The sequence below is a fragment of the Sus scrofa genome, chromosome 5, assembly GCF_054392235.1.
Source record: "Sus scrofa isolate SSC_HxYL_T2T_F1_AM1 chromosome 5, Sscrofa_HxYL_maternal_Yorkshire_Landrace_v2.0, whole genome shotgun sequence".
NCBI classification, from domain to species: Eukaryota; Metazoa; Chordata; class Mammalia; order Artiodactyla; family Suidae; genus Sus; species Sus scrofa.
In genome coordinates this window covers 22531608-22545535 of record NC_139387.1, presented here as the reverse complement: position 1 = coordinate 22545535, position 13928 = coordinate 22531608, and the positions used below count along the sequence as shown (strand labels likewise).

General features: G+C 37.3%; 1 protein-coding gene across 1 annotated transcript; it reads right to left on the bottom strand.

Moving 5' to 3' along the window:
- Nucleotides 1-5688: 5688 nt before the first annotated feature.
- LOC100525165 (olfactory receptor 9K2-like) lies at nt 5689-13301 on the bottom strand. The gene has a single exon (XM_084957835.1). It carries the CDS (start codon nt 13029-13031, stop codon nt 11991-11993), a length of 1041 nt encoding a protein of 346 aa, XP_084813961.1. The 5' UTR covers nt 13032-13301; the 3' UTR covers nt 5689-11990.
- Between the last annotated feature and the right edge of the window lie 627 nt (nt 13302-13928).

Here is a 13928-nt window from a genome sequence, read left to right as displayed (position 1 = left end):
GTAACTTTGAGTCAATGATGCTTATCCAGGGGTCATATGTTAGGTTAATAATTTTTCAACAGTCACCATATACACTTCAAAATTATTTCTTAAACTGCTCTACATCAGTAAAAAATCCCAATGTGTATTTTATACAAATTAAATCATTATGCTAACTGCCACAAATAAATCTTGTAAATAAGGGAAGGGGAATGGGTCAAAAGGAAGAAAATGACGGGGGTTCCTAAAGCCCTTCTATGTGCAACTGGTTGAAGACAATAGTTGATATTTTTCTTTCCATATTACCCTTGGTGATAGCCGCTGTATCAAGGAGTTGTTTACTTTATGAGGTGATGCAAACCTTCACTGATGAAAAGATCTGCGCGTTTGTAATCTTGTCATGTTGAATTGCTATAGTTGTTTATTAACAGTTTTATTAGGAGGCATCCTGGAGAATTCCCTGGGTTATTACCATATGCTTTCTTGTCTCCTTTCTATTAATATTTTTTGCTCATCAGTATCAGTTACCCAGAAGAATACAAAGCATTTTGGTTTACCTGTGGTTCAGTGAAATGTATGCCCAGGAGGCTGGAGAAATTGCTGTGTCCCCTAGTAAGAGCATTCTTCTGTTAGCTAGTAACTAATCTAATTCAACAAAGACAAATGTCTCAGGCAGTAAAGAAAACAGTTTGAGAGTAGGTTAGTAGGTTTCGTAGTGATAGTTGGCATTCCCACTTTGACTCATTGTACTTGAATTCATCATAGTCCGATTATGAAAAAAATAGCTTCATAAATTGGTTGCTGATGCAGAGCACAGACCATATCCTGGATGACAGTTACCCAGCTTTGTAAAATATTGCCAGTCACTTGGTTCAACAACTGACTCTTAAATAAGTGATTCCATCATTGTATATGTTTATCTGACTCTGTTTGAACTTGGTGCCTGATAATTCTGTTGACTCTCGTGGGTATGAGTACATTGCCGTACTTCTCTTCTTATAAAGTGAGTGCCTTACACCAAAGCAATTGCAATATAGCATATAGAACAATAGTGTTGAATCCTAGCAATTTGAGCAGAGACTTACCAAGATAGCAGAGTAAGAAAACCCTGAGCTCACCTCTTCATATGAGCATATCAAAGTTACAGTTGTTTAAAGAATAGCTATTTTTTTAAAAAAAATCAGAACTTGCCAGGAAATATCTACCACTACTAAAGTATAAAGAAAAAAACTACAACAAAAAGGGTGAAAGGATTAGAGTGTCAGTATGCCAAGACCCATGCTCCCAGGTGAGCCACTCACAAATAGGAGAGTAATTATAATTGTAGAGGTTCTTCCCAAGGAGCAAGAGATATGAGCTTCATATCAGGGTCTCCAGCACAGGATTCCTGCATTAGGAAGTTGAGAAGATGAGTCTCTAGAAAGTTTGGCTTTGGGTGCCAGAAGACCCAGAGGGTTGTAAGAAATAGATGCAGTAATTTGAAAAGAGCCTGGATCAGCTACCTTCTAGGCTTGTAGAGTTTCCTGGAGAGGCAGGAGGCAACAGGAGTTCACCTTGGGGACATAGACACTGGCAGCAGCCATTTGGGGGAGCTCATTCTACCATGTGGACACCGGTGCTATCAAGTGCCATTTTGGAATCCTTCTTCTAGCTCCCTGAGGACCCAGACACACCTCTGGCCTGAAGGCACAACTACTGGTATGCCAAGCAACTAAATGGGCTGGAAAATAGCTCCTTCCACCAGAAAATGGGCTTCCTTAAGACTCCCTGACCACAGCTTCCCTTGGACATAACCCTGCCCATCAGAGGGCTCAGGGACCAGCCCTACACACTGGTGTGCAGGCACTAGACTCAGGAACCCCAGGGCCCTGCAGCCCAATTTCAGAACCCCAGCTCCATCCATCAATGGACAAGCACCACCCAAGAATTGCCTGGGCCCTGATCCTACTCCCCCAACAAGCCCATTCAGGGCTCGGGACTGGCAGGTACACACCAGCCCCAAGAGAACCAAAGCCTTGCAGCCTACCATGGCAGAGGCAAGCCCATCCAGCAACAGTCAGCATCAGGTCCAGGACTGGGTGAGGCCCAGCCTCATCCACCAGCAGGCCAGTACCAGCTCTGAGACACATTGGGCCCATCAGCCAGCCTCCCCAGAATTCTGTACCCCTTACCAGCAGGGCAACTCAAGTTTCAAGATACCCCAGACCTTGAAGCAAGCTATGCCAGGAACTGGCCAGGAACACCAGCTTTGGAAACGCTGGACCCTGCAGCCAGACCCCAGGAACTGGTTTTGCCCACCAATGGGCCAACACTAGCCCCAGGACCTGACTTCACCCACCAATGGGTGGGCACCAGCTCCAGGATCCCCTGGACCCTGGCCCTACCACCAGTGAACCAGCACTAACTCCAGGGCCTCCCGGGGTTCTGCACTCAATATCCTCATGATCTAGCCCTGCCAACTAATAGCTGGAAACATCTGCAGAAGTCAGGGCCTGACAACCAACTGGACCAGGGGCCAGCCATGTCTAAAAAACAGCTGACAGTAGGTCAGCCTTCCACAACAGAAGGACCCACAGGGCATGCCTAGATCACAAAGCTCTGATAACCAGGGGGGAGTGTGCTGCTGGGATGTATAGGAGTGATACTAGCTTACCACAGGAAAGAAGAAAAATCTCAAATAAAAAACCTAATCTTACTCCTAAAAGAAATAGAAAAGGAAGAAACAAATACCAAACTTAGTAGAAGGAAAGAAATAACAAAGATCAGAGCAGAAATAAATATAAACAACAACAAAATACAATAGATAAAATCAATGAAACTAAGACTGGTTCTTTGAAAAAAAACTGGAAAAAATGTAAAATAAAAAGAGAAGGTCTGAAAAAATAAAATCAGAAATGAAAAAGAAGTTACAACTGACACCACAGAAATACAAAGGATCATAAGACATTACTGTGAACTATACACCAATAAAATGGACAAGTTAGAAGAATTGGACAAATTCCTAGAAAGGTTCAATCTCCCAAGACTGAACCAAGGAAAAATAGAAAATAGGAACAGATCAATTACCAGTAATGGAATTTAATCAGTAATTTAAAAAAAAAAATTCCAGCAAACAAAAGTCCAGGACCATATGGCTTCACAGGTGAAGTGTAGTAAATAATTAGAGAAGAATTAACATCTAGTCTTTTCTAATTATTGCAAAGAATTGCAGACAAAGGAGTGCTTCTGAACTCATTCTGAAAGGCCAATAGTATTTTGATACCAAAAATAGACAAAGATCACACACACACACACACACACACACACACACACACACACACGTTATGGGCCAATATCACTGATGAACATAGATGCAGAAATCCTCAACATGATATTAGTAAACCAAATTCAACAATACATTAAAAGAAGTATGCACCATGATGAAGTGGGATTTTTATCCTAGGTGTGTAAAAATAGTTCAATATATACAAATCAATGTGATACACCATATTAAATTGAAGAAGAAAAATCATGTGATCATCTCAGTAGATGTAGTAAAAGCTTTTGACAGAATTACAAATCCATTTATGATTTAAAAAAAAAAAACTCTTAATAAAGTACGTACAGGGAACATACCTCAACATAATACAGGCCATATATGATAAATCCACAGCTAACATTCTCAATGTGAAAAAACTTAAAGCATTTCCTCTAAGATCAAGAACAAGATATGGATGCCCATTCTTGACACTTTTGGGGAGGTGGTAGGCAGGCTGCACCTGCAACATATGGAAGTTCTGAGGCAAGGGGTCAGATAAGAACTTCAGGCACCAGCCTACATCACAGCCACACCAACGCCAGATCTGAGCTGAGTCTGTGACCTACCCTGTACCTAGTGGCAATCCTGGATCCTTAACCCACATCCTCATGGATACTATTGGGGTTCTGAGCCTGCTGATCCACAACGGGAACTCCCTTGACACTTTTACTCAACATATATTTTAATTCCTAGCCATAACAATCAGGAAAGAAAAAGAAATGAAAGCATTCCCAATTGTAAAACAAGAGGTAAAACTATCACCATTTGCTGATGCCATCATGCTATACATAGAAAATCCTAAAGATGCTATCAGAAAACTACTAGAGTTCATCAATAAATTTGGTAAAGTAGCAGGATACAAAATTAGTGCATAGAAATCTGACAATGAAATGTCAGAAAGAGAAATTAAGGAAACAATCCCATTTACCATTGCATCAAAAAAGAATAAAAGAGGCAAAAGACCTGTACTCTTAAAACTATAAGACACTGATAAAAAAAAATTGAAGACAACACAAATAGTTGGAAAGATATATGTGTCCTTGGACTGGAAGAATCAATACTGTTAAAATGACCATATTACCCAAGGCAATCTACAGAGTCAGTAAAGTTCCTATCAAATTACTAGCTGCATTTTTCATAGAACTAGGACAAAAAAATTAATTTTTATGGAAACATAAAAGATCCTAGTAGCCGAAATAAATGAGAAAGAAAAATGGAGCTGGAAGAATCATACTCCCTGACTTATGATTATACCACAAAGATAATAGTAGTCAAAAGAGAATGGTACTGGCACAAAAACAGAAATATAGATCAATGGAATAGGATGCAAAGCCCACAAATAAACCCACACACTTATGGTCAATCAATCTGAAAAAAAGAGGCAAGATTATACAATGGAGAGAAGACAGTCTCTTTAATAAGTGGTATTGGGAAAACTGGAAAGTTGCAAGTAAAAGAATGAAATTAGAACATTCTCTAACACCATATACAAAAATAAACTCAAAATGGATTAAAAATCTTAATGTAATACTAGAAACCATAAAACTCCAAGAAGAAAACATAAGTGGAACACTCTGACATAAAATTCTAACAATGTGCTTTTGGATCTGTCTCCTAGAGTAATGGAAATAAAAATAAATAAATACACGAATGGGACCTAATTAAACTTGAAGGCTTTTGCACAGCAAAGGAAACCATAAACGAAATGAAAATACAACCCATAGAATGGGAAAAAAATATTTGCAAATGGTGCTACCAACAAAGGATTGATTTCCAAAATACACAAGCAGCACATATAGCTTAATATCAGAAAGCAAACAGCCAAATCAGAAAATGGGAAGAAGATCTAAATAGACATTTTTCCAAAGAAGGTATACAGATTGCCAACAGGCACACGAAAGGATGCTCAACATCACTAATTATTAGAGAAATGCAAATCAAAACTACAATGAGGTATCACCACACACCAGATAGAATGGCCATCATTAAAATGTCTACAAATCATAAATGCTGGCGTGTGGATGAAAAGGAGCCCTCCTACACTGTTGGTGGGAATGTAAATTCGTGCAGCCACTATGGAGAACAGTATAGAGGTTTCTTAGAGTTGCCATATTATCCTACAATCCTACTCCTGGCATATATTCAGAGAAAAGCATAATTTGAAAAGACAAACGCACCCAATGTCCATAGCAGCACTATATAGCCAAGGCATGGAAGCAACTCAAGTGTCCACTTATAGATGAATGGATAAAGACACACACACACATATATATATATATGTACACACACACACACACACATATATATATATATATATGTATATAGTGGAATACTACTAAGCCAAGAAAAGAATGAAATAATACTATTTGCAGCAACATGGTTGGACCTAGAGATTATCATATTAAGTGAAGTAATTCAGACAAAGACAAATATCATATGATATCACTTATGTGTGGAGTCTTTAAAAATGATACAAATGAACTTATTTACAAAACAGAAGAAATACCTACAGACATAGAAAACAAACTTATGGTTACCAAAGGGATAGCAGAGGAGGAGAGGAAAGAAAGAAAAATTGGGAGTTTGGAATTAACAGATACATATTATTATGTGTAAAATAGGTAAACAGTAGCAAGGACCTACTGTATAGCACAGGGAACTATTCTCAATATCCTATAATAACCTATAATGGGAAGGGATCTGAAAAAATCTTGTCTCTTTTTCATGAAAAGTGCTATGAACTACAAACTGCATGGTGGCTATGTATTGCTCTTTTGCTATCTGCTTTCCATTTTTCCTTCCTTTATAACACCTAATTTAATTTTAAGGCATTAACCATTTCCAATTTGATACAGTCTACTGGACTCAACTTAGGTGTCTCATCTTCCCTTGGAAAATAGATGGACCAATAACAAAGAAAGGGCAATAGAGTACTTCCTTTCTGGAATTTGAAGTTTTAGCAGAGTGACCCGGAATGATAACACTTAAAACTTACACTTCCAACTTGTGACACTCCTTTCGGATTGGTTCTTGCTAGAGCATTCCTGTATGTCCTACTTCTTTGTTCTCTGCAGTACATTTCATTTTACCCTGTTTCAAATCTGAAATTTCTGCCATTCTATCAATTCTGTTGTTAACCTATTGGTTAACCTTACCCTTCTAATAAATAACTTTTGCCTAGGTTACTTAACTGGGTTTCTGTTAATTGCACACAAAGCTTTAAACAAATATCCAAAATCAGTACCAGAGAGTGCATGGATATAATCAGTTCAGGGAAAACTAGGGTTTGGGAATTTCTTATCTGATTGAAAATATGATTATGAAGTTCCGGTCATGGCACAGCAGAAACAAATCCAACTAGGAACCATGGGGTTGTGGGCTTGATCCTTGGCCTTGCTCAGTGGGTTCAGGATCCGGCATTGCCATGGTGGTGTGGGTCGCAGATGCGGCTTGGATCTGGCATTACTATGGCTCTGGTGTAGGCCAGTGGCTACAGCTCCTAGCTTGGGAACCTCCATGTTCCGCGGGTGCAGCCCTAAAAGGACAAAAGACAAAAAAAATATATGATTATAATAAAAGTAAACTTTATTTTATATTGAGAGTAGAACTTTGATGGTTCATAACTTTTGGCAAAATTGTCTATAACTTACCATATGGTTAAATGAAATCATGTATCCACTGAAAGCAAGAAACTGATGGACCAGTATATCTCATAATTGTGGCATGGTTAATTCAAAGTCTGCAACAAACTGTGAGATGAGTACTGACACATTAAAGCAAAAACTGATCTCAGATTGTTAACTTCTCTTTAGATAGGCAACTTCTCTCACTATTATAAGATAATCTCCTATATTTAGCTGCAGAGATGAAACTGCAGAGAACTAAACCCAGAGTGTGAGTTTTTGGTTTGCTGAACACAAAATATGTTGAATCATTCCTCCAATTATCTGTTATAAAATTAACTAAGGATTCCTGGGTTTGTAATATTACTTAAAATATTTCAAAATTCTGACATTTTTGAAAGTCTACCCTAATCACTTTTGCATAAGGAAGCAAACCTCCCTGACAGAGCTATTCCCTGCTTACTTTAAGATGCTGCTACTCCTTTTCCTGGAGAAGTTTCCGTGAAGGAAGGAGCTATAATTCCCCTTTAATTCCACTCCTCATTTGCATTTTATAAGTTCAGTTACTAGCACCAGAATCCAGCATACTGAGACACAAATACTGCTCCAAAGCAGATGCGGAATGTGTAGGAGACTGGCTTAAGTTTTTCAGTATGTTTTTGGATACATATTGGCAAAGTGCAAAGTATTTTGGTATGAATGAATTTTTAGGGCTCTTTTACTTGAGGAGTAGGGAGATACTGGGCAGAATTCTTACTTACCAACGATTTCACAATTAGTGTGCTAAATAAGTAGAGGTCTAATAGTTGATTGGGTTGATAAACGCAATTCATTACCTAATACTGGGTCTGTCTAATAGAAGTTGAGACACTTTGGGAAAATTATAGACATAGAAATTCACTATCATTAGGAGGCAGTAGTGCAAAGGAGGATTAACCATAGATGTTCTGGTCTCATACCCTAGTTGGGTGCTCCTGAAGCATCAGAAAACCTTCCCTTCACCAGTGACAAAGCCAACAGCAACTTTCAAAGAAACTGTGAAACTTCTCTCTAGACATTAAAGTTAAAATGGCCTTCCTGACAGCAGTGAAACTAGAAGAGTGAGAGGGTTCAAATTGTGGCATCAGACTGAGACCAAAGGAAGATTTGGTTAACGTGCTAGCAGCAACTCTAGCTTATTCATCAGAAAGGATGGATGTCTGCAACTAAGGTTAGCTAAACATGAAGTACCTATGGATAAAGTAAGTAGACAATCTTCTGAGAGAGAGAGGGATGGAGGGAGAGAGAGAGATTAGATATGATCAACAGAAAGCCAACTTGAGCCCCATGATTCAGATCCCGTTATCTCAATTCTTAGACCTGAGTTGATTCATACAGAGTCCCTGGAATGAAGAGAAGGCTGGATGCTCTTGAGTAAGGTGTGAACTGAAGTCCCCCCAACAAACCTTCTTTACATATTTCAGTGACTAATTTTGGGGTAACCAAAGACTAAAGAAAAGCATATGCCCAAACATTCTGTAGATTTCTGGGCTGTTTAGATCCTGTCTCAGAATTATCCAGCATGGGGACAAAGAGCCTAAATTTTCTTGAAGTATTTTCAGTAGTGTGACATTTGACATGTTTGGATACTCTTTGAAGATTTTTTTGTCTGTCTTTTACTTTCTAACTTCCTGAAATGCTGCCTAGGGACTCACCCTCTCCAGGCTTATCATTGTGTATGTGCAACCAGAGCAAAGGAAAATTTAAATGTCTAACTATTCATCTTTTACTTAAGTCGTCCAAAGTTCACTTATGTAGGTTGCCACAGAAGATGCCTAAAACATGCAGTTGACGAAACCAATACCAATAATCACAGTGCCCGATAATGTGAATAAGTGATGATTGTTTCAAAGTTGATAAGGAAGAAGAAGGTATTTTGTTCTAGAACTCATATTCTTTAAAAGTAAGAAATCTGAAAATTGGTCTTTGGGTAAAGTTTTTTTTTTGGGGGGGGGGTGTCTTTTTTAACCAAATTAGAATAATTAAGAAATTACATGGAGTTCCTGCTATGGCTCAGTGGATTTAAGGGTCTGGTATTGTCTGTGCAGGGCTCAGAAATGATGTTGAAGTGGATTCCTTTTTCATGTCATTTTCAGTTCCAGGAGACCTTGCTTTTTTGAAATCCCATCCTTTCCCTCTTCTTCCCATCCCTCTGCAGCCCTTGACAGTAAGTAGCTTTGTCCTCACTGATATCACTTGGACAATAACTTATACACACTCAGAAACTTTTATTGATTTTATGCCTTATACCAGTATTATGGAATAAGTAAAGTGACATCTCATACCTACTTCATGAGAGTAACAGTCCAAAATCAATTCAAATTACAACATTTTTGCAATATCTAATCAGTTCAGCTACTTCGATCACCACAATTTAAATCTCACAATAAAAGTTGAAACTGTCCTAAGGAAAAACAAATGGAGCTCTTAGTGCTTATCCACAGATGTTTAATTTAGTAATTTTAACTTATATCTATGAAATTTTTAGTTTTGTATTATCTGAGTTAGAGAATCCTAGCATCCTGGCAATGGAAAATATTATAGTAAATGCCTTCACAAAGTTCTGCGTCATTACACTAAACATTAGGTAAACACTAACAATACATAAAACTTAAAGACAAAATGCAGCGCCCAATGTTGTCAGACAATCGATATCTGCCATGTCCAAAAACCTGTAACTTGAGAAGATGAGTCAATGCAATACAAATAAGAGCATTCAAGATGTCTAATGCTCTCTTCAACATCTCAACATCATATCTCTATTGAAAGACTTGTCCATATGGATTTTGTGTATAGTTTTAAAATCCCCTAAAAATACCTTTTTTAATGTATATGATGCGGAATATAATCTTCAGACTCTCTTGGTATGTGATAGTATTTCATAAACAATCCATACATCATTGAAAAAGAAAACACTGTCAATAAAAGCCAACAAAAGGTTGGTAAGAGGAAGTTCCCTCATGGCGAAGCAGATTAAGGATCTGCATTGCCACAGCTGAGACACAGACCAAAACTGCAGTGCAGGTTTGATCCTTGGCCCAGGAACTTCTACATGATGTGGGCACAGCCAAAAAAAAAAAAAAAAGAAGAAGAAGTTTGGTTAGGCACTACTTTTCATATAAGGCCTGTGAGCCCAGAAAAAAATTCACCAAGAAAAATGTTTATGGCAATTAAAAGAAAATAAGAGTGAGCTTAATTTAACACCTTTGAAAGCACTCCACCTTGATTTTCAACTTTTCCAGATTTCTTGTGACATTTGGTGTTGTTTAAGCAATGCCACTTTTGAGGTTATACAATGGAATACTGTAATCTGTTATGGCTACAAGACAGAAAATATAGCCTACCAGGCTAAAACCTAAAGGAAATGAATCTAGGCTGTATGCTTATTCAATATTTTATTGCTTTTCCCAGTAGTCCTTAATAACCCACATTTGTTAGATATATCAAAGAAGGATCTTCTAAGGCTAATAGGCATGCATTGAAAATAAGCAAAACCTAAATCTAAAAAGAGTATTTTCTGGACTTGTAATAATCAGTGCCAAGAAGCAGTTTATCAAGCTGATTTGGATTCCCATTTTGCTCTCAAATGATATTTTTCTGAATATCAAGAAAAATGGTAGCACCTGAGCACCAAGAAAAATGGTAGATTCACAGGTTTAGAAAAAAGGAGATAACCATAACATTGATTCATTAAGTCACCTAGCTTCTCTCTTTATCTATTAAATAAGAATAATTATTTCTTAAATCTCTTACCCTAATAAACATTAACCCATACAGATGCATATCACTATGCAGTCATGAAAGCAGGCTTTTCCATCTAAACAAAAACAGAAAAATAGAAGACCTAGTCAAAGATCCATATTTTAGGCTTTCACAATGCCAAGTATACAGACAAAACTGGTACTTATATTCTATTTCCTAGGTTTAGCTCTTGTCCAGAATTTAATGTTGTCTAGGCTTAGGCATTGTAATTGTTTCGCTAAAGCATTTTTTATGTCAAGTGTGAAAATGGTAACCTGGCATGACTTTCTCTGGAACTTGGCTTCCCTTAATACCTGTCAAATCTGCAGGATGCTGCTTTAACCACCTTTCTCTTCCCAATTGATATCTGATATTTGGGACTAATTACATCTTTAAACGACCCCATAGTCAAATAATCCAAACACCCTCCTACATAGACAAACACACACATTCATGCACACAAACATTTACATGTACGTATAATCCAGCTATCCATAGAGGTTATTGTAAAGCCTTGAGATTTTTTTAACTGAGATTTTCAAACTGACTTTATTTCAACAGAGTACTTTCATTAATTGCATATTCATACCAATAAGCTGTATTACCTGAAAGGATAATCCTAATAGAGGATAAGAGCTGTAAAATATCATGAACATCATAAAATGTTCTCATCATATGACAGCAAAGTAGGATGACCTTGCCATTCAAGGAAAACCAAACAAAATTCCATAATTTAAAACCAAATCTATTCAGTCTTCCCATGTTTCTTCTTCTTTGGCCCCTTTAATTCAAATTACTGGTTAATTTACCTTTATTTTTCCTCTTCATTTTATACACATGTCCACACATCTTTGGCATGACATCAAAAAAAAAAAACCCACAGCACTAGCATTTATACTGTCATTTTCATATAAACCAGTTGAGTAACACAGTTTCCAAGTGAATTGTTCTACTATGTATTTTCTAAATTTTACTTAGGCATACAGCGAAGACACACAATAGAATTTTATACTTCTCCATTTACATACATATATTACCTGGAGAGTGAGAAATAAATAAGTCTTTGTAGAAATACAGCAAATTTTCATGGATGTCCAGAACTTTCAGATTTAACCTTGCCTTAAGGAAAAGTGAAAAATGAATTTGTAGCATTCTTTATCGGATAGTATTAATGCTATTGAATAAAGCAGTTAAGGTTTTTGGTTTTGCTTTTGCTTTCTTTTAAACCTGAGCTTTAAATGCATAAGTCTAGGAGATGTGGAGGCAAAACGAAATGATGCAAGAAACAGTAAAATAAGAGGAAGCTTATTTTAGAGTAAAACTTTCTTCTTCCATATGACTTTTTTCATGGCATCTTTAACATCTTTGTTTCTTAGAGAGTAGATTAAAGGGTTTAGCATAGGTGTGAGTAAAATGTAACATACTGAAGCCACTTTCCGAAGTTCTGGGTTATTTGGAGGTGTGAGATACACAAAGGAGACAGTCCCATAGAGCAAACTTACAACCCCCAGATGGGAACTGCAAGTGGAAAAGGCTTTCTTCCTCCCTTCACTGGAGCGGATCTTTAAAACTGTGGACACAATGTACATGTAGGATACTACAATCACAACTATTGTGGGCAAAATAATGAGGATAGCCAAACTAAGTGACACCATCTTATTCATAAAGACATTGGAACAGGAGATCTTCTCAATTGGGTTTGAATCACAGTAGAAGTGATCGATGACTCGAGAGGCACAAAAAGACATTGAGAATGTTACACTGATTTGAAGAATGGAACTGACCCAGCCACAGAGATAGGAACCAGCCACCAACTGGATACAGAGGCTTCTGGACATGCGGACAGTATAAAGGAGTGGATTGCAGATGGCTATGAAGCGGTCATAGGCCATGGCTGCCAAAACAAAGGCCTCTGTTACCATGAAAAGTGCATACAGAAACAGCTGAGCCACACAACCCACAAAGGATATGGTCTTTTTCTGGGACAGGATGTTGACCATGGCTTTGGGTACAATAATAGTGGAGTAGGAGAGGTCAATGATGGAGAGATTGCCTAGGAAGAAATACATTGGTGTGTTCAGCCGGGGATCAGTCACAATGATGCCAATCATGCTAAGGTTCCCCAGAAGGACCATCCCATAAATAATCAGGAATAGTAGGAAGAGGAGACTGTGAAGCTCTGGACGGATCCTGATGCCTACAAGAATGAAGTCGGTCACTTCTGAATGGTTGTCTCCTCCCTTGTCACCCATGGCAAACTTCTGCTTAAAGGCATAAGAGAAAGTCAACAAAGTTTCTACTCTGCTATCACAAACAGCACTCCACCTTTTAAAAGTCTTTATAGTTGACATAATACTTTCATATCCATCATCCCATTAAACTTATCCATATGAGCAGAAAAAAAAAACATGAAACAGTTTGACTTGCCTAAAGGAACACCACTGGTTAAAAATGAAATTTGAACTCAAGCTGAAACATTTTGAATTCAAGTCTGGTGTTAATTTCAACACAATGGAGTTGGACACTTCTTTGTATTTCTCTATCTTGTCAAATGAGGTATTTTTTGAGATGTCATCTATGATTTCAAAATATTAACGTCTGATAAACTCATACTCAGAAAAAAGAAACTTCCCTAAATTTTAATTTATCACTTAATACTCATTTTTCTCTTTGCTTCGACACAATAATTAAAAAATGAAGGCAAAAGTAGCTAAAAGTTCATTCCAAGGCAATATGATCTCTCTACCAAAAAGAGCTCTTACTTTAAAGAAAGAGCGAATGAATTACTAAAGAACTGATTGTCTTACTCAAAGATCTTTTAAAATTAAATCAGCCTTCAGTTTCTGGAACTAATCTAATTTTATTTAAATCTAGAAGTAAAATGTGAGTGATACCTTTTTATTTTTTGTCTTATGAAGTTTATTGAACCTGGTTTTCTCTACACAAATCTGTCAAGACATCCATGTCATCTCAAACTTTCTAAATAAAGGAAAAAAATAGCAGCTTCAAAGTAAGGAACCATGAAAAATATTGATGGTGTAAAAGAATATATTAAATTAGATAGCAAATTTTACTGAACTCTTAACCTGATGGTTAGAGCTCAGCAGCTTTAAGAACAAATAAGTATTGGTTTTCTAGAAGCATCCAAATTAACCTGTTTGGATTTGGGTGACCTGTTAAGCAACCAAGACAACTTCTGTTAATTTTAAATATTTCTGTTTTTTCTCTATGAAATAATACACTTGTCA